Here is a 21880-nt window from a genome sequence, read left to right as displayed (position 1 = left end):
CTTCACCGCCAATTATAAGTCATCACTGCAGTTAGATGAACAGTATAATGCTTTCATGTGCCAAATAAAGGATACACGAGGTGGCAGCTACTCCAGCACTCCCAATTTTGTACCTCTTATCTACAGGAGGCCTCAAAGCCACAGCAGGAGTTAAAGGGAATTTTCTTTACTAAGCTGAATTAATTGAAAGGCTTATCCTTCAAAGAATTGCCCATGATATCTGAGCACCACACATATGAAGTGATCAGGAAAAGTAGGCCTGACATACAGAGTTGATGAAATCCTTGAGAGTAGATTAAACAGGTTTTAGATCAAATCATAGCACCTGTGATAAGTGCTGGCACTCACCACCTACACAGAGAATGGCTTCCAGGCCAGGTGCGGATAGATGCAGTATTCCTAGACCTTACTGCTGCATATTATACAATGTGGCATTCAAGCCTACTGTACAAACTGTCATTGGTCTACAGCAGCGTTTCTCAATTAAATTTCCCCGCAGAACCCTTTATGCTCCGCGGGGAAATTATACTCATACTCGATACCCTCCACCGAAAAATCCGGGACATCTTCCCTTTTTCGGCGGCGCAGAGAACAGCTGCTCTCGGCGGCACGATGTCACTTTCTCACGGAATCCTAACCCTATCCCCAGGGTTCCACGGAACACCAATTGAGAAACACTGGTCTACAGCTATGACAACCACTATGGTAGGAGCTATTGCTGAGAGGCCATCGGGTCTGTGTTTTGTTTGTTTTTGTCTTCCAAATAAACAGCACCTGGACGTCCAAGAACAATGGTCTGCCTCAGGGCTCAATTCTAGCGCTGACACTTTTCAACCTCTCCGCAAGTGACCTTCCCGACCTGCCAAGAGTTTTATTTACACAGACATCTGTTTGGCGGTACAGGAGCAAGATTTCAGTCATGGAGACGAAGTCCTGGCTGCTAACATGAAAGAGAAGGCCCATTATCATAAAAGATTGAGACTTAGACCTAATACCAAAAAGACAGTTTCCAGTTGCTTCCATCTGTACCACTTGAAGGCTACAAACAGTTTAACATTTTCCTGAATGGACACAGACTGGATCTTGACCAAATGCCTTTGTATCTATTTGTTAAACTGGATTGTACCTTGGATTTCAAGGAACACCTTATTAAGACCTCGCTGAAAATAAAGACAAAAAACAACCTGATCAGCAAACTAGCTGGTGCTGCCTTATGAGCCAATATGCAGACTCTCTAAGAAATTCGGGGCTTGCCTTGTTCAATTCTGTGCTATTGTGCTCCTCTGACGTGGCTCAACTCTTTTCACATGGGACTAGTAGACACCTGACTGAATGACACCACTGGTATAATGGATACAATGAGACTAATCAACCTGGCATGGCTGCTGGTTCTGTTCAACATCACCACCCCCATTACATGAGGCAACATGTTGCTTTGCAGAATTTGCTCCTTAGGGCAAGACATGCCGCATCTATCTCTGTTTAAAGATCTGTTTAATCCACTGAGCAGCCATCTTTGCTCAATGCATTCTGTATGGATAATTCCCTAAGGAACCTCAATCTCATCACCAGGTAGCCTACTTGGTGTCAAGAACAAGCTTGAAACATAGCCAATGCCTATCTCATGACAGCCCTCTGGTTTTACCTTCCACACCATCTTTGGGTAAAGCTCAGGCATTTTAGATGTGCTGCTAATGACTATATGTGGTGCCTTTGTGACTCTCCGCTTTGCCTCTGTGGCCATTTAAAAGATGTAGGCTGCACTCATCTGCAAGGACTGGTTGGTTCCCTCATGGACTTTGTGCAATGCTGACTGGTTAAGACACTCAGATAGTTGAATCAAGTAAGTTAGTCTATATAGGTCCAATGGCAATAATATATGGGGAATGCATATACATAAAATATATAGTTAATGCATCGAATATCCAAACTTCACTAAAAATCTCTGCAAATATAGTGGAGTCCTGAAGCTGTTTTAAGTTATTCTGGAAGCTGGCAGGCCCCAGTGATAGCCCAGGAATATAGGGAGTGCAAATCGATCTTTCCCTTTTTCTCTTATTCCTGTGCTGAGCACAAAAGTGAAAGAACACAGAATTGGGCGCTAAATGTGTATGTGAGCATGTTGCTCTCTGTTTGATGCATAAAGCTGCAAAAGAATATTCTGTAGCTGAGAGGGGTTTTTTATTGGCTTGTGGAATAGGGGCCAATGTTTTTGGAAACATAGGACCAGATTTCTATTCCTGGCTCTGCAGGTTAAGATTTATTGTGGAGAAGTGACAGCCTCTTCACATTTAAGTCTGATTTTGTGATTTTGCTCCCTTTATGTCTTATCTACTAGACTGCAATATTTCTCTTACAAATTTTTCTAAACCTCCATACTTTGGCCAGCTGTAAAATGAGGCTATTAATGCTTACTCACTTTTGTAAAGCCCTTTGAGGTTTACAGATGAAATAGCTATGTACAGAGCATTGTTTCTAAGACAACTTTTCAGATACAGTCTAAGGCATGGAGAGGTTAAGTGACTTAGCTTGGAGGTACTATTACATAGGTGTTTGGCTGCAGAATCAACAGTTCTGAGTTCTAATCTAGTTTTACCAAAATTTATAGTGAAAATAGGCTGGATTGCACATTCATGCATAGCTAACTTATCTGTGTAGTGAACATCCTTAATATTTTAAGGATATTAACAACATGGGATTTATCAGGAAAAAATATATATTATATTATATTATCAGAGATTGTTTCATAATTAGTGAAAAAACAGAGTAGTACTAGACAAAGCACCGCTCACTCATGAGTCATAACGTGGTGGTGAGTGTCTTCTAAAATATTACATAAAGTATGTAGCTACCTCATTATTCTTTGTTCAGTACAGGTATGTCTTACATACAACATCTGGTGTTCACTTTTGTATATGTGACCCTTCTGCCAGGTGGAATTGGCAGCAACAAGGGCTGAGTTCAACATCCGGGATCTATCTTAACAATGCAATAGAGAACCAGCTGAAGCCTACACCCAGCAATCTGAGAAAATTACACATCATCCCCTGGGTGCCTATAAGAGGCAAAACTTCCCCTCCCACCAGTACTGAGTCTGAGTGTAGAAAATAAACTTTTAATGAAAGGAGGGAAGTAACCTGGCATTAATTTTGGAAAATGTCACAAGCAGGATTCATAATCATAAAACCCACCCCAGCAAAAAACCCCACCCACGTGAGCAAAACACCCACGCTAGAGTACATTGGACAGTGTCTTTTGTTTCAGGTTCTTGAGTCCCACTACCAAAAGTTCCTTTAACATGCCTCTCCTCTTCTCCCTCCAACACACCTCACTCAAAGTGGTTGTCCTTGGTCAGAGGTGCATCTGCGTGAGTTCACCATTCCACTCTATCAACTACCTTGCCAGCCGTCACTGGTCTATGTTGTTGCCTTCTACTGCCACCTGCTTCTCTACTGTGACCTCAGTGGGTCAGACTCTTGAGGTTCCACTCTGCTCTCAGTGATTTTTCAGCTCTTCGTGGGGGACCTTCTCTACTCATGCAAGCTGGGCAGAAACACTGTCTCACAAGAGGTGATTTTGGGTCTAGTGATCGCTTGACAAAACAAAAACTTCTAATGGAGCCTTAATTAGCTCTGTCTTTGAACACTGGGGAAGGGCAGGTTAAACTATGCCTACGATTCTTATGCAGAACCCACACCTCCAGGAAGGGACACCTGTCTCCACCCTGTTACTCTTCACAGGGGTCTGGCATCTGAGCCTCCTGCTTAGCAAGTTCAGTTCAGTTGAGGGTGACCCCCTCAATCAGGACAGGCTAAATACAGTTCTGCTGCCTTTTACTCATACAATAAGGATAGCAATATTTCATTACCCTTGCAATCAAATTTAAAATTTTTATTAAAGCTAACATTATAAAATTACCAAATACAGAGTTTTGAAGGAAAGAGGTTCTGTACATCTGAGGATAATGCATAGATTATTAAAAAAGTACAGGGTTTGGTTTAGAAGTCATACAGTACAAAGAGTACATAACTCTGCATTATCCCAGGTTAAAGGTTATTCATTTAGTGAGACAGTTGAGATATAAACATTACAACATTTGAGTACATCATTCCAACAAGGGAGATACTGAGGTTAGTTAGTTAGCAAGTATAACAATGAGCGCTGATTGTCCCTCATTGAATGATAAGTTCAGGATGGTTAGTCCATTTAGCAAATACGATTGACAAAGCAAAGGTCTTTCTGCATCGCTTTTTCAGCATGGTTCAATCCTCCTAGTATTGTCTATGCCCAGTGATGTGTTCCATGTAGATGTCCCTGGACCACCTGATGGTGTCAGACACCATGAGCCGCCACATCAGCTGAGCATAACACCAACCGATTCCACACGCCCACAGCAGTTGCTCGTTGCAGGGGTCCCATGCTCACATGATCAAAGTGTGCATTTGAACCTCGTAGCTCTTTGCTCTCAAAGCATCAGCTAAAGGTGCGTATTTCTCCTCCTTTCAAGCTTGGGCATCGCGGAAGGCTGGGGTGCTGTTTTCAAAGGGGACCTTGACATCTACCATGATAATCTTCTTTCCTTCCTTGTTGGTGATGATGATGTCTGGTCACAGTTGACTGCTGGTTCAAGGAACGGCGGAGTTCACAGACACCTTCCCCACAGGTGGCAGGATGGCTTTGACCAAGTGATCCTGGATGGTGTTGTGGCACAGCTGCCAGGCTCTGGAGTGAGGCTTGCAGCTACACAGGACATGGGGTAGGGTCTCATTGGAGTAGCCACATCTCCTGCACTGCTTGTCCTGATTCCTGTGGCAGATGGCTCCGTTCAGCAGGATGCAGTTGAGCTGGGTTCGGTGGATGAACCTCCAGTCGGTGAATCGGGTGAAGCTGTTCCCGGGGAGGAAGTGGTTGCTGGCAACCGACTGTCTCATCACCTCAAAGGCCTAAAGTGATTTGTAATCTAACACCAGCCAAAATTGATCACTTTGACAATATAGCTCTGTCTGCTCATACCTAGGCAGAATGGGTGTGTTCATGTAAATAGTCTGGTCCTGAAACCTTTTCCCCTCCCAACCTCATCACTAGCTGTCAGGGGAGAGCTCATTCAGACCCTGCTTACATATATACACTTGGGATTAGATATATCTGAAACATCAGAAGCATAATTTTTCTTCAAATGCTAGGTACTGAACTCAGCTACAATTAAATATTCAGCAGATACTCTATTGCTAGCTAGACTCATGTAGTAGTTATGAAAGATTAATTCAGTGTTACATTCCTGCTTAATGAGGGAGTTGAAGTAAGCATCACAGTCTAAAATTACAGACTTCGGTTTAGAAGATTACATTTTTATTATGCTTTGTAAAGAGCATATATGATAAATGGTCTCTTTAGAATTTATAACTTTTAAAATCACTCTCTTTCAGGATATCCTTCCAAATACCTTTGCTATAGGTTTTGATATCAGTTGAGTTGAGGACGTTTCCTCCTTCTGAGAAATTATTTGCACAGCTATGTCTCTAGAGAGGGATATTTGCAAGCAATATCCCAGAATGCATCAGTTTCCCTTCCTCACTGGCTTTTGCATCCATTGCATTCCAACTCACTTTTCATTTTTGATTAGGTTAATTCATGTCTCTCCTTGAGAAACCTCAGCATTACTCTGATAATCCAGGTGCAAACCAAATTGTCTAGGTTGGGGTCTTAATGTTGAAATGAACTGTCATCACCATGAGCAATTAGCAAATAACATTACTCAATGGACAGTGAAAGATGTCTGGTTATGTCTGTAAATGTTACCTGTTGGATGTTGTGTATAGTTTTCTTACCATCCATTAAACAGCAGTTTGATCTAGGGGGATGCTTTGGTGCAGTGCCACTAATGACACAATGAAGGAACACTGTGCAATAAGCTTTGGGGCTTGGTGTGACATGCCAACTGTTATTTGGGTTTAAATTTAATAATAATAGTAAAGGGTGTTTTCTTTTAAATTTAGAATTCCATTAATGGATTTTATTATAGCTCCACTGACTGGAAATGTAGGGCTAGAGTGTGACCTGGACTACCTTTTCATACAAGGGAATAAGAATCCCCCTTATGTCTCTAAGCAGACTACCTAGATCTTGGGTCCAATCTCGCAGGAATAAAGGGAGCTACAGGATGGCTTACTTCCTCTCTGGATGGTAGGCAAGGCGAGTGTGGGAAAGGACAGGGAAGGAAGTAATAATTATGTGCACAAATGACTAGTAGGATTTTTTTTTTAAATTCTGCTAAAAAGAAATGCCACTTGTGGTATAGTCCAGGTCACTCAGCCACCTGACTAGGAATAGTTAGCACTCTGTTTTCTAATCCTCATAAACCAGTCGATGTGATTATTCTTCAGATCAGTTGCTTCCTAAAGGATGGAAAAACTAGAGGGTTGAAATTCAGTAATCTTTTCTTGTTTGAAACACTAACTGTGACACACTCTAGTGTCAGAAAGCCAACAACTGCATTAGCGTCTCATTACCCTTACTAGCAGGCACAAGAGCTAACTACAAAAGCAAGAGGGTTAGAGAAAAAGGGAATTCTGCTTGAGACCAAGAAAATAAATACTGTAAACTAAATATAAAATGTTTATGATGGACATGTTATATAATATTGTATCAGTAAAAAGTGAAATTCATTTGTTCTGCTTACTGAGCCAGAAAGAGCTAGGAATGCTGTAGAGCTGGTTCTCTAAGATCTCAGCTGAAAAGGTCTTCCCTGTGTCACTTAATAGAGAGAGAGATACCTGTTTACCCCTTAACAGTACCACTTTTGAGCTCTAAAGAGAGCTCAATTTAGCTCTCCTGGTAAGAAGATATATGGAGTAACATAAAGTCTGTATTCACTCAAGAGAAAAATTAAAGATGTATGGGAGTGGAGTTCAACTTACGACCCCCAGGTCCACTGGTAGGTCATGATTAAATTATCCAATCATGTTCATCCAGTTTAATTTGTTACCGTTCCCTATGTCAAGGAATAGTGTCAAATGGAGGCTATGTTTGGAATAGATAGTAGTAGACAGGAATTTCTACAAATAAGCAACTAAGAAATATCCCAGAAATTATGTATATTACTGGATTTTTTTTTATGTCATTACACTATTTGAGATCAGCACTATTGTATGGAAACACCCTTTTGCACTGTTTGTCCTTCATATACAGTAGCTCTCAAGAAACAGATTTGCAAACCACAATTAGTAATGTATAAGGGTGTGCCACATTTATGTCCATGTACAATTTTCATGCACTGTCACTGTACGCCCAAGTATTAGAAGCTATATGCACAGTCCCCACATATATACACAAATCAGTCTCAAATAGTTTCTGCACAGGTAATTTCTATCACTTCAGCACACAAGTGATGGTATAGAAAAACCACACACACGTGATTTGCATGTGCAAAGGTGTATGTGATCACACAGAGGTTGGGTTTCGGTTGGTTTGACAGCTGGGCCCAATCTAGACACTAAAACCTCAATCAGTTCTGTCTTCTCTCTTTCAGGATTACAATGATGAAATCCGTCAGGAGCAGTTGAGAGAATTGTCATACTTGAATGGTTCTGAAGATTCAGCACGTGGACGGGGCATTCGTGGAAGAGGAATCCGTGTACCACCTGTAGCTCCATCAAGGTACTTTGTTCTCTTATGCAGCCAGGTTTAGGAAGCATAGTCTGTTGAAGCACACATGATCTTTATAATCTGGTTTTTAACATGGTCAATAAGCCAAAATCTATTTCTCCTGAATATTGGTACATGGTTGTTTCAGTCCCAATTCTTTGACCCATAGTTCACAGACATTAGGGCCATAATGCTGTCAGAATCTTGCTGTAGAGCCAGTGTATCTTGCTTTGGAAGAACCATCAAAGGTAAGGGATTCCTCTGATGACAGAGTCAGTTTTGCCTGCATAGGCAGCATATCTGGAGCTACCTTAAGTTATGTGGAGTCCAAGCTAACAGATAATTACCATGGGGTAATTGACAGCAGGTGTAACTCAGAGCACCCTGCTCCAGATTGAGGAAATGCAAAAGCTACCTTTGCACTCACTCCCAATGTGCAGCATGAGCTGTTTATTTGTATTAGAAGTTCTGAGCCATTATCATTGCAAATTCACTGGGGGATAAAATGAATGCAGTCTGTGCTACAGGCAATGTTAATTCCATAGTGGATAATATTATTCAACAAATAACTTGTTATTTGGTGTATAAATTATCAGTACTAATAGGAGTAGCTGAAATTTGTGTCTTACACACTGGCTTGCAGAATCCTTCCCAGTATTACCTGACTCTCTGTGATATTTTCATGCTTTTACTATAACTACGTATCGCTCTGACTTGGATCACAAGGCCACTATGTTTTAACTCATATTGCTCCTTAAGACCCACTTCCACTATGAAGCCCACAGGAAATTTGCCCTAGACTCATAGACTATAAGGTCAGAAGGAATCATTGTGATCATTTAGTCTGGCCTCCTGCACAACGCAGGTCACAGAACTTCACCCACCCACTCCTGTAATAGCCGTCTAACCTAAGACTGAGTTATTGAACTCCTCAAATAATGATTTAAAGACTTCAAGGTACAAAGAGTCCACCAGCAAATGATCCATGCCCCATGCTACAGAGGAAGGCGAAAACCCCCCAGAGCCTATGCCAATTTGCCCTGGGGGAAAATTCCTTCCCAACCCCAAATATGGCAATCAGGTAAACCCTGAGCATGTGGGCAAGACTCACCAGCCAGACATGCAGAAAGAATTCTCTGTAGTAACTCAGAACCTGCCCCATCTAACATCCCTTCACAGGCCATTGGGCATATTTACTACTAGTAACCTAAGATCAGTCAATTGCCAAATTAGCCTGTCCCATCATATCATCCCTTCCATAAACTTATCAAGCTCAGTCGTGAAGCCAGCTAGGTTTCTTGCCCCCACTGTTCCCCTTTGAAAGCTGTTCCAGAACTTCACTTCTCTGATGGTTAGAAACCTTCGTCTAATTTCAAGCCTAAACTTCCTGATGGCAAGTTTATATCCATTTGTTCTTGTGTCCACATTGGTGCTGAACTTAAATAATTTCTCTCCCTCCTTGGTATTTATCCCTCTGATGTATTTATAGAGAGCAATCATATCTCCCCTCAGCCTTCTTTTGGTTAGGCTAAACAAGTCAAACTCTTTGAGTATCCTCTCATAAGGCAGGTTTTCCATTCCTCAGATCATCCTAGTAGCCCTTCTCTGCACCTGTTCCAGTTTGAATTCATTTTTCTTAAACATAGAAGACCAGAACTGCACATGGTATTTCAGATGAGGTCTGACCAACGCCTTGTATAACGGTACTAACACCTCCCCATCTCTACTGGAAATACCTCGCCTGATGCATCTTAGGACAGCATTAGCTTTTTTCATGGCCACATCACATTGGCAGCTCATAGTCATCCTGTGATCAGCCAATACGCCCGGGTCCTTCTCTTCCTATGTCATTTCCAATTGATGCGTCCCCAGCTTATAGCAAAAGTTCTTGTTGTTAGTCCTTAAGTGCATGATCTTGCACTTTCTGCTATTAAATTTCATCCTATTTCTATTACTCCAGTTTACAAGGTCATCCAGATTATGTTGTATGATATCCCGGGATTTCTCTGTATTAGCAATACCTCCCAACTTTGTATCATCCACAAACTTTATTAGCATACTCCCACTTTTTGTGCCAAGGCCAATAACAAAAAGGTTAAATAAGATCGATCCCAAGACCGATCCCTGAGGAACTCCACTAGTAACCTCCCTCTTGCCTGACAGTTCACCTTTCAGTATGACTTGTTGTAGTCTTCCCTGTAACCAGTTCCTTATCCACCTTTCAATTTTCATATTAATCCCCATGTTTTCCTATTTAACTAATTTTCCCAATTTCCAATTTAACCAATTTTCCCCAAGTGGAACCATATCAAATGCCTTACTGAAATCTAAGTAAATTAGATCCACTGCATTCCCTTTGTCTAAAATATTTGTTATCTTCTCAAAAAAGGAGATCAGGTTGGTCTGGCACGATCTACCTTTTGTAAAGCCATGTTGTATTTTGTCCCAATTACCATTAACCTCGATGTCCTTAACTACTTTCTCTTTCAATTTTTTTTTCCAACACCTTGCATACTACTGGGGTCAAACTAACAGGACTATAATTACCAGGATTGCTTTTTTTCATTTCTTAAAAATAGGAACTATGTTAGCAATTCTCCAGTCATATGGTATGACCCTTGAGTTTACAGATTTATTAAAAATCCTTGCTAATGGGCTTGCAATTTCATGTGCCAGTTCCTAGAGCAGCCACATTTTGATAGGGCACTAGGAAGTCAGGGATAAGATTCAGGTCTACATGCTGCAGTGTGGACACTGGAACCCTAGGTTTGGGCCCAGGTTAGAAAATTCTTAACCCTAGGGTTAGCAATCAGTGCAGATAATTGACTGATTTGAGATTCACTAAGTGAATTACATTGCAGTGTAGACATACCCAACGTGGCTTAAATCTCTGTTTACCAAGTTTCCGAGAAGTAAAATGAGCATCATAATTATGGCCCACCATGGTAAAGTGCTTTGAGATCTGAAAGTGAAAGGCCTCGTTCTTCCCTCGCACTAGTTTTACATTGGCGCAACTCCACTGAATTGAATGAAATTACTTGTTTGCACCAGGGCAAGTGAGAAGGGAATCTGATGCAAAAGGTGCTAGGTCCGTACAAAGTATTACCTTTTCATGGAACCTACTGACATATTTCTTTTTGAGCTATTTTCAGATGTATCCTCAAAGATCTTAGCAGTGTAACTCTCAGGTGCTACTACAAACTTGGGTTATGTGGTGTTTTGAACTGTGATAAGAGAATAAGAGCCTTTAAGATTGGACAATTATGTCCTTTCCTCAAGTACATGTCAATATGTTAATTTCACATCTTTGTTTTTCTTAGAGGACGTGGGGTAGCGATTCCTCCTCCCCCACCTGGGCGAGGTGCCCAAACACCTAGGGGGACACCAGTGACACGTGGAGCACTCCCAGTTCCTCCTGTAGCCAGGGGGGTTCCCACCCCTCGAGCAAGAGGAACTCCAGCAGTCCCAGGCTACAGACCACCCCCTCCTCCAGCACTTGAGGCCTATGAAGAATATGTAAGTAATCTATGTTTTGATAACAGATATGAGCCAAACTGGTTTGGCAACTTCCAGGTTCCTCTGTATTTGAGGACTCTGAGTAAATCCAATATATGCCTGCCCTGTACCACATACCTGGCATGGGTAGTTCGTGTATATTATCTGTGCTATATACTGTGCATGCAAAACTGTGATTTAAGTGATTGGAATAATTTGATGGTGTCTTTTTAATTTTACAAGTATTAGTTTTGGGTAGGAGTAGGTTGAGCTATCCCCAATATCTTTATATTTCTTTGCAATAGTTTAATATAAATAAATGGAGATGGGGAAAAGAATGATGGGGAAATGCACACAAAGTCCAAACTCCTAGCTCAGAACAAGCATTCAACCTTGTACCAGATCCCATGCTCCATGGATGTTTGCTGATTGACACCAGTGGAGTATTTTCCAGGTGTACAAACAAGTACTCCTTAGTAGTAGGAAGGACTCCGCTAGGTCCAACTTCCTTTGTAAATGGATAAGGTTTACAAACTGAGAGTGACAACGGGAGCTGTTATCATTCTGGGATCAGAGAGGTCCTTGATTACCTGCTGCACCTAAAGTACTACAGTCTCTTGCTGAGTTCACTGCAGATTCATTTGGTGGCTGTTTTAGCTATCCATCCACCAATTGTCCAGTGCTCAGTCCTCTCACACACTATGGCAGGGGTGTCCAAACTTACTGACCCCCTGAAACCACCCTTCCTGCTAGGCAGAATCTTCTAGCCCCACCACCCTGCCGTAGGGCAGATGTTCCAAGCTTCCCTCCCCTTCTCTAAGTCTTTTTAGCTTTGAGGGCAAGACGCTTCTCCTCAAAGTGGGCCATTACCTGATGGACGATATGGCACCATTGAGGTTGGTTGGTGGCTTGCTCCTTTCAGCTTATGATGCCCACATCAGTTTTCTTAAGACATGCTTTCAGTGTATCTTTGTAGCGTTTCCTCTGACCACACAAGATCTCAGGTGAGTTGAGAGTAGAGAGCTTGTTTTGGGAGGTGAAAATGTGATATCCACACACGTCTGACCCAGCATAGTTGGTGCATAAGAATCATTGCTTCAATGCTGATGACATTGGCTTCAGTGAGGATGTTAGTACTGTAATCTTCCCACTAGATGCGAAGGATCTTCCAGAGGATAATGGGTGGTTTTTTCATCTTTAGTGTCTCCTCTTGAAGCCTAAAATCCTCAGGGTGTCCATTATTGATCTTCAGCATGCTGATGATTGTGCTATCCTTACGCATACTGAGAATGACCTTCAGTCCACACTTGATGTTTTTGTACAAGCCTACCAATGTCTACAACTTTCATTTAATATTGAGAAGACTAAAGTGTTGTATCAACCTACCCCAGGTCTTGCACGTGATCACCACAAATGATTGTTGAGTGACAGACTTTGGACACAGTCGAGCACTTCTGCTACCTTGGAAGCCAATCTTCTCAACATGCAAAAACTGAGAGTGAGATTCAGCATAGGATCCAATGTGCAAGTGCTTCCTTTGGGAAATTGCTTCAATGTGTTTTCACGGATTGTGACCTATGGAAAGACACCAAGATTCAGGTCTATAAGACAGTTGTCATACCTACACGCCTTTATGGATGTGAAACTTGGGTGACCTACCGACAACATTTTGAAAGTGCAGTCAACAGAAGCGTGATTCCCTTTCACAACTGGAAGGACAGGAAGAGGGCCATTCCTAGAGCAGAAAGGGATTCTGATGAGGGGATTGTGCAGGAACAGGGATAATGGGACTCCCGGTTGCCTTTTCCTCACTGCCTGCATTCACCAAACACATAGCAATTATTGGGAGATGGGGAAATTGACTCTCTAGAGAACTCATGAAGGCCAGCTGCTAGGGTAAAGGACACAGGCATGTGGGAAGAGAGAGAAAAAAAGAAACCACTGAAACTTTCATGAACTTTAAATAAAGATTTGTATTTGTTTAATCTGAATGGAGTGGTTAACAAACAAATGTTCTGCAGCTTCTGGATTTAAAAGGCTTGTTTTCTATGCACCGCACAGTGAATTAGGTATAAACGTTTGATAGTGAATTAAAAAGTAATAATTGTGCACCCAAAATCCATCAACACTGCTCTCCTGAAGATCTCTTTAGCTGTTAAAACAGCACTCTAAAAGTTATTATAAGAAAACTGATCTTCTGAGCTTAGGCTACTGGTTATTTTATAGAAAACCACAAAACGTGGTTCCCCACAAAATGCATTATGGATCAGGCTCTCATAATCTTTTCTTTCACAAATACAATATGTGAACTGATTTTAATTATCATTTAATATTTATTTCCATGTCTAGTAACTATACAGTATACATGAAACTGAAAGTTGGCAGCTGCGGCTCACTTATGGAACTTTTTAAGGGTATTGATTTACCAGTGAACTGTATAGTTCTATACTGTTACTGGAAGGATGCTAAAGAGCCTGAATTAGGAGAGTTAGAATGCCAATAGAATGCTGAGTTAGAGCTAATGAAAAGACAGCTCCATAAAATTTGTCAAAATGGATTTTATAAATTAAATTAACATTGTACATTGTATTGGGCAGAAACTTTTCACATATCAAGGAAAGGACTGAATTACATTTTAATTGCATCTTGTAAATTCATGTTTATAGAAGAGTGACTGCAATTATTAGACTTATATAATAGAGAGCAGATGACCAGTTTACACCTCTGTGCATGATCCGCTCCTGCTTCTTTCCAGACAAACTATTCGGAGACCTTCAGGGAAAACACCCAGTGATTTATTTACAAAGTTTATTCCCACCATCTTTACAGATCATGCATCAGCTTTAGCACTGTCGTGTGGCTCTAAGGCTCCTGACCCCAGAAGGGGAGGTCCTTGGCTCTACCAGCCTACCGCTCTTTTACTTTCTCTCTCTCCCTTTTGCACTTCCTTGCTTTGCCTTTGTACCTTCTGAGTTAAAGAGGTAATTAGGCTGGAGAAAGTTAAAAGTTATCTCCAAACTATCAGTTTGGCACAGTTCCCGTATTCAGGTATGTGTGGGACATAACTGAAGTTGTGATCAGAGTGCTGGATCAGCTGCTGTTGCCTAGCACTCTGTGGCAATCTCTTGCAACATTTCTCTTGTAGTGTGACCCTGTAGGAAATGGCAAATAAAAATGAGCTCTTAGAGTACTTCAGTTCTTCAGTATCACCATTATTGATGAGGCCCGTGAAAGAGGATTGCACTCCTTTCATTTTTTCATTGTCAGTTAAGATGTCTTGTTGAACTTTCACTTGTTATCATCTACCTGAAATAGAGTGGGGAAAATTAACAATATTTTAATATTTAATAACCAAGGTGAGACTTTTGGAAACTACTCATAGTTGGCTTCAGGTTACTTTGTGGAAGGCATTTGACTCTGGAGCTGCGTTTTTACCTCCCCTGATGCAGAAGCCATTTAGGAACTGTGTTATCAGTTGTCCTTGACTCAGCAGATCCTGGTGGTTCTTCCTTTCATTTTGTGAAGATCTATGACTGGGATCTACACAGAGATTAGACCTTCCTCAGCACTTCCCCCCGCAAAAGCTAGTAGCATTTGCAATTTCAGTTTCAAAGCTAAATAAATCCCTGGATTAAATTTATCTAATATATCCAAGTCTGATTTGAATTTTCATCCTTGGACTAAATAGCGAGGAGCCCACAATATGAAGAACCTGATCCAGTGCCCATTGAAGCCAGTGAAATCTTTCCAGTAACTTAAGTGTGTGTTGGATCACGTCCTTAATACACCATTTCAGCTGAAATGATAGCACAAAATTAATTTACTCTACCACGCTTCCACTCTACTTAAGAATCAGACAGTGGAACATCAGACTCTCCTTTAAAATGTTCTCTTATCCAAACAATGAACATGTCTCATGTAAGGCTCTTCCCACACACCCAGTGTTTAGAATGATCACTCAGCTGAACTTCATATATATATATATATATATATATATATATCCACTGTGGAAAAGATAATCATCATATCCATTTTATGTTGGATCACGTCCTTAACACATTCTGCACTCACTTCAAAAGATAAAAAAGCTCTATCTTTTGTAGATATCAATAGAAATGTTTATTATAAAATGAATATGATGATTATCTTTTCCGCAGCAGATATTATATGAAGTTTCAGCTAGGTGATGATGCTAACAAATACATTCCTTTTAACAGTGGGTCTGTGGGAAGAGCCTGACATGTTCATTGTTTGGATAAGAGAACATGTTACAGGGGAGTCTGATGTTCCCCCATCTAATCCTTAAGTAGAGTGGAAGCGTGGTAGAGTAAATTAATTTTGTGCTTTCATTTCAGCTGAAATGGTGCATTAAGGACATGATCCAACACACACACACACAAAATATGATGATTATCTTTTCCACAGCGGATAGGTTCTCAAGTAGAGATCAGTCTGCTAATGCTCTTGAGAGTCATATACTAGGTTGAGGTGCAGCTTTCCATGTAAATATTCTTTCTTGCCTTTTACCTTTAGAACTAGATAAACATTTCTCTTGATATCTACAAAAGATAGAGCTTGTTTATCTTTTCGAGTGATTGGAGAACAATGCTTTTCAGAAAGTCCCTAAAAAGAACCACAGGGAATGAGATTGTGCTTTTAATGTCATGCTGTTCTTCCACTGTGATGCACATTACAAGATACTTAAAATGAAAGAAAGCAAATGTCACATTCAACTGTTTACTCTAGGTTCTAATGGTTAATTGCTAATTTTCAAAGTAACTAGAACAACTATACTACTGTTTATTCACTACAGCACAGACAATGAATAGCCAAATAAGGGACACAGTGTCACATTTTAACATTTTTTTAAAAGAACAGCTAATATTCATTTGCGATTATGATCCCCAAACTGTGCTTGTGGAAGCTTTTGTTTAATATTTAAGCTGAAGCATATATAGTTTTGAAATAAATTGCATCTGCTGCAACCTAGGGTGTGGATAGAAACTGAGCCCTGGTCTACACTGACCTGGCGATTCGGCGGCAGTCGACGGGAGTTATGCAAGCTACACAGAGTAGCTTGCGTAACTCTCGTCGATTGCTGTGCTTCCCTTCTGTGCGGTGTCTTCATTGCACTGTGCCAATGGGAACCACGTTCCCGTCGATGCAGCGCTACGCCATTTGAGGGGGTGGTTTACCAGCGTTGATTTCTGGATCGATTGAGTGGGTTTTCACTGACCACTCAATTGATCCAGGTAGGTTGATCTGATGGCAGCAACTTTGCCGCCGTCAGTATAGACATACCCCCAGTGTAAAGACCTGCACCTTTACTTCATTATATATTTGTATCCAACTTAGTTCCTTAACTTATGCTTTAAATGGAGATTTTGATGCCTGATCTACCCCACATTTGAAGTAAATTGCAACCCTCACTATGGATTTTGATGGGAAGTGGGGTCAGGACAATTGATGAGAAACATTCCAAGTCAAATACATTTAAAAGAATAAAAAGATTGAACACAATTATATACAAATATGAATTTATTTTACAAGTTCTAAACTATGATTTTCATAATCCTTTTTTCCTGTGGCCATTCTGACTGTTAAAAATGGTAAAAAATATACCGAGTCCAAAGATTATTTGAATAAAGCTGAAATTTTAGACAAGGACATCTGCATTGCTGACTAGCATGTTGATTAAATATGATTGATTAGCTTTTATGCTCAAGGCACTTAAGTAAAGAGCTAAGCTATATTTGACTAATATCTGCTATGACTTGAAAAATCAAATTGTATTTTTACTGTAATAGCAATAAACAGTGTGATGCTTATATTATCAGGAAGCCTATATGTTGGACTTTAGAAGAACGTTCTGAATGATAATTTCATGGAGGTATGGAGATCAAGCTAAATTCTTTTGTTATACTCACACAAGTGTAATTGAAAGGATAATTTGGCCCACTGATATAGCAGATAGATTCACTTCAAACAAACAAACAAAAAACCCACAAATATAGAATTAAGAAAGAAAGGAAATGTACAGCTCATCAGTGAGCAATCAGTCTAAGTACCTGTCGTATTAGAGGTTTCATGCTGAACTGTGTAATGTCCTGGTTTCAGATGAGATTCTAATTTCCTTATCACACAGAATAATACCTTATTCCTGAAGCCAATGGGACTGCTCATGGAGTAAAGTGCCAATTTATTTGAGTCCAGATATCTGAATCTTCACCTTCATGAATTTGTCACAGCTTTAATGTCCTTTTTTAAATCAACTTTGTTCAATGAACTTCTTGGTTTGGGTCTAATGATTATTTGTAGTTCATAAGCAAAACTTCAGTCACAAAATTATATAATAATCTAATGTATACATCTCTGCCACAAGAACTCAAAAAATATTTTAAGAAGTGAAAGCCTAAGTATTTCCTCCCATATTTTTCAACAAGAATACCCTTCCTAACTGAGACATTAGAAGCCAAATTTCTAGTTCAAGGAGCTCCTTTTTCCCACTGCCAGACAGAATTTAAAAGAAAATGCTGGTACAGCCTTATAGGAAGTGTTGCTATGCACTATGCTAATACAAAAACAGCCTAATAAATATTTATATTTTTGTATAGTGATCTATATGAAGGACAACTCTTAATAGAACATTTGGCCATCACATCATCCTTAATTATTCCTACTGTGTATCCTTATATACATAGAGATCCTGTATAAAAAAAAACAACATACTATACATCTACATAACATAATACACCATTTGATGACCAAACACAATCCAACTAACTAATAAGGGACTTATGAACAAAATTAGTTTTCGAATATCCATTACTTGTCACACAACTGATTACTTAGTAATCTGCCAAATAGTAAATAGACTTTATGCAAAGCTATTTTTTGGCTCATAATTGGCTAAACACTATCAATCGTAACTTTCTCTCAGCCAGTTTTCTGCTTTTTATGATAGGGAGGAGTACTTGCCAAATTTGGATGGTCCAAAAAATGAGGATGTTTCATTTCAAACTTTATCTGAACTTTGTTGAAGAAATAAAGTTGTTAGTCTAGTGTGAACAAGCTTTCTTTGAAGACTTCTATTACTGCATAATTTCAGTAGGTATGGAAAAATTGCACAAATAGTGTTTAAACATTTTGTAAATTTTCATCTGGTTCTAGATCATTCATAGGCACTGAAAAATGTTGACATTATTTTGGACTACAAGAGTTTAAGGGTCATAATGAGGCCCAGGAGCCATAGACACACACAGTAGAATCTCACTAATCTGCAGTAATAAAGGAAAGCTAATGTTGATTAAGGATGCTTGCAGACTTCTGAAGCTCACAGACTAGTGAATATCAGCATCAGCAGCCAGTTATGAGATCCCTAGTCTTGTCTCAGGCCATTATGGAGAGCCAGGAGAGGGACTAGAACCCTCATTGAAGCTTGATATCACCCACCCCAACCCTGCCACCAGCATGTCAACAGAATCTTACTGGTATGGTCTTCAGTGAACTGCAAACCAAATGTCCATGTTCAGGGCAGGTTTGCAGCTCATTAAAATGGAGTTTAGTGAGGTTCTAGTATATTATACAAACACACTGCTGATTATATAAGTACATACAGTTCTTACTTACACAAACAATTAATGGAGTATTACAGCTTCATGTGTTATGTTTATTTATAAGTAATGTTTACTGTAGATTAACAAATACACTGCAATAATATGACAAATTGTAGTTCAAGAATCGTATTGAATTAGCACTTATGGACTGTTCAAATAGTGTTGTAGGTATATAGAAATCTAAGAAGAAGTACCAGAGGGGTAGCCGTGTTAGTCTGTATACAGCAAAAACAACGAGAGTCCTGTAGCACCTTAAAGACTGACAGATTTCTGCTGGCATAAGCTTTTGTGGGCTGCAACCCACTTTGTCAGATGCATGAAATGGAAATCACAGATAGGAGGTATATATATACATCCAAGGGTAAGAAACAACAATGGGGAGGGCAAGTGCTAACAAAGTCAATTTAGTTAGAGTAGATGAGGCCTATTTAGAACCGTTGATTAGAAGGTGAGTATAGCAACTATTACAAAAAAAACTTCAAAAACAGACTTCAGCGAGAAACTGCAGAACTGGAACTCATATGCAAACTTGACACAATCAGACTGGGTCTGAATAGGGACTTGGAATGGTTATCTCATTACAAGAAGTAATTGTCACTGTTCACACATTCTCACCTTCTAATCAATGGTTATGAATAGGCCTCATCTACTCTAACTGAATTGACTTTGTTAGCACTTGCCCTCCCCATTGTTGTTTCTTACCCTTGGATATATATATATATATATACCTCCTATCTGTGATTTCCATTTCATGTATCTGACAAAGTGGGTTGCAGCCCGCGAAAGCTTATGGCCGCAGAAATTTGTTAGTCTTTAAGGTGCTACAGGACTATCGTTTTTAAGAAGAAGTAGATGTTTTAAACGTTGATGGTTATTTCCTTTTACGGAATGTCTTTATCATCTATAGACCATATATATTTGGCATTGAGATTTGTTCATGATTTGTTGTCATCTAACACCTTTAGAAAAGCTTCTTATGGCGCAAAACCCATTTTAAACACCGTTACCAGTATATATTGAAGACAAAGCTGTTACAGAATGCACATCTACTTCATTGTTTGATGGAAGAAAGTGTTGACAAGGCTTTTAGCCATTTGCCTCTAAAAATGAACATAATAGTCACTCAGGCTAATCAAAAGAGAGGAAAGAATATTTGGTCCAATAAAAGGCCTGATAACTTTAACATTTGTTCTGTAGTCAGTTTTCTCCCTGAGTGTATGTAATGCATTTGCAGCTGTGGGTTCAGTTGCATTTAAAAGATAACTTTTCACTTAGAGTGGTGGGTATATTGTCTTACTACTGTGTGTGCACAAATTCCATTCTCTGTGCTAACAATATGCTAAACATTTTCTGGCATACAAAACAAGCTGAAAAATCTAATATTGTCTGAATTTTCACATACCCTCACATACACTACCTTCTCCCCCAAACACACACATACGTAAGTGTTTATGTGGGTAGAGATTTCTGAATACATCCATATATATTGATATAGATGAATGCACACCTGTCTGTCTTTAGCTGTATCATATGTATGCTCTGATTCTGCCATCTAATCCATTTGGAAATACTCTTATGCCTGCCAGAACCCCACTGAAGTCAATGAAGTACTATATGGTCACTGGGGTCCGCTTGCAGGTTCAGGGCTATAGAGTGTGTGTCTGTCTCTGTCTGGAAAGAGGTAGAAACATAAAGTGTTTTAGACAAAATGTTTGAAAGGAATAAATCTTTTATTTTACCAAGACAACTTTATTGGCTCTCTTTTTCAGCGTTTTGGCAGTTATTTATATTTTCTGTGTATCATCCTTGTACCTGTGATATTGATGCATGTTGTCATTTTCTGAGGATACTTAGTGTGTTTGGTCTTCTACAATGAGAGAGAGAGAGAGAGAGAGAGAGAGCGAGAGAGAGCGAGCAACTACTTGATTAAAGTAAGTTAGGCAATCTCGATTATGCATCTTCCATATGCTCAAGTATGGAGGAAGTTAACAGTTCTTGCAGTTCTTTAAACTTGAATGTTTAAGATGCTCTGCCATTCTCCTGTGATTAGGTTTGATGGGTTGAAACAGATTATTTTAATTTCAAACCCCACCTGCCTTTTTAATTGAAAGATAGGCATGTGATGCAGCACACTTAAATTGAGCATCGCCGCAGGTGGATACTAACAAAAAAGTATCTGTTTTTTCAAATGGAATCGTAGATGAAAGGCCCTATGTAAGGTGAGAATCTTGCTAAATGACTAATGACCTCATCTCCTAATATTTGTGCATGAATGTCGTGTTACCAACACTTTAGAAAGCTACCTACTTTTGCTAGTAGTATCTAATTTTCCTCAATAATATAGCATAGCGCTAGTATTGTGTATTTTAGATAGATAGGAGTAATTGGATGAAATTAAGACAGGGAGAATTTAGGATAAATATAATAACTTTGAAAGGGAATGGTAGAAGTCCCATCACTTGGGACTTTTAAAACTTGACTGCAATCCACTAGAAAATATTCAGGAGAGAACAATCCTGCATTTGCAGGGAGAAGGACTGGATAATGTGGATGATGTGAAGTCTTTTTCAGCTTTAACTTCCATAGTTCTAGCACTCTCTGTGTTGCTTGTGTTAAAGTATTTTTGTCATTCCTGCTAATGTTGTAAATCCAGTGTCAGATAACTAGTTTCATATGGTTCTCAAGTATGTTCATTTCTAAAATAATCTGATCTGTTATATTTTACGGGAGCTGCAGATTTAGTGTATTTTTTAAAATTGCAGTAAAATGTTGTGAAAATTGATCTTGTTATAAAACTTAGCACCTCAGATTTGACCTGAAGGCCTCTTAAAGACATGAGTAATCAGTAAAAGAGGAAGATTCAGGGTAATGGCTCTGAGGCAATAAAGTGAAAGACTGGAGAGGAAAAATATTCTTTCTCCACAAAGAACTTCTTTCACCTGATGAAAAGATGGTAGGCCAGTATTTCAATAGATTCTGCTATCACTATGGTTCCTATTGCTGAGAGATGGTTAATATCATTTCTATTTCATTAGCTATCATTTTTCTTTGACACTCATTGCCATAGTATAAAAATGCTGAAAAACATTTAAAATACATAGCATTTTGATGACAATTCTGTAACT

At 39.6% G+C, this 21880-nt stretch overlaps 1 protein-coding gene across 2 annotated transcripts in view; it reads left to right on the top strand.

The window, feature by feature from the left end:
* The window catches only part of KHDRBS2 (KH RNA binding domain containing, signal transduction associated 2), a 542753-nt gene that overhangs the window by 364850 nt on the left and 156023 nt on the right, over positions 1–21880 (top strand). For both annotated transcript variants that reach the window (XM_067565543.1, XM_067565544.1), the window contains 2 exons: positions 7529–7656; positions 10965–11160. In XM_067565543.1, coding sequence (XP_067421644.1) covers positions 7529–7656; positions 10965–11160 — 324 coding nt within the window. The remainder of the gene's footprint in view (positions 1–7528; positions 7657–10964; positions 11161–21880) is intronic.

Source organism: Emydura macquarii, unplaced genomic scaffold (assembly GCF_026122565.2).
Source record: "Emydura macquarii macquarii isolate MOO-44397 ecotype Brisbane River unplaced genomic scaffold, CSIRO-AGI_Emac_v2 contig_2680, whole genome shotgun sequence".
In the NCBI taxonomy this organism is placed as follows: Eukaryota; Metazoa; Chordata; order Testudines; family Chelidae; genus Emydura; species Emydura macquarii.
Note: the sequence above shows the minus strand (reverse complement) of the source record. Positions and strands in the feature narration are given on the sequence as shown.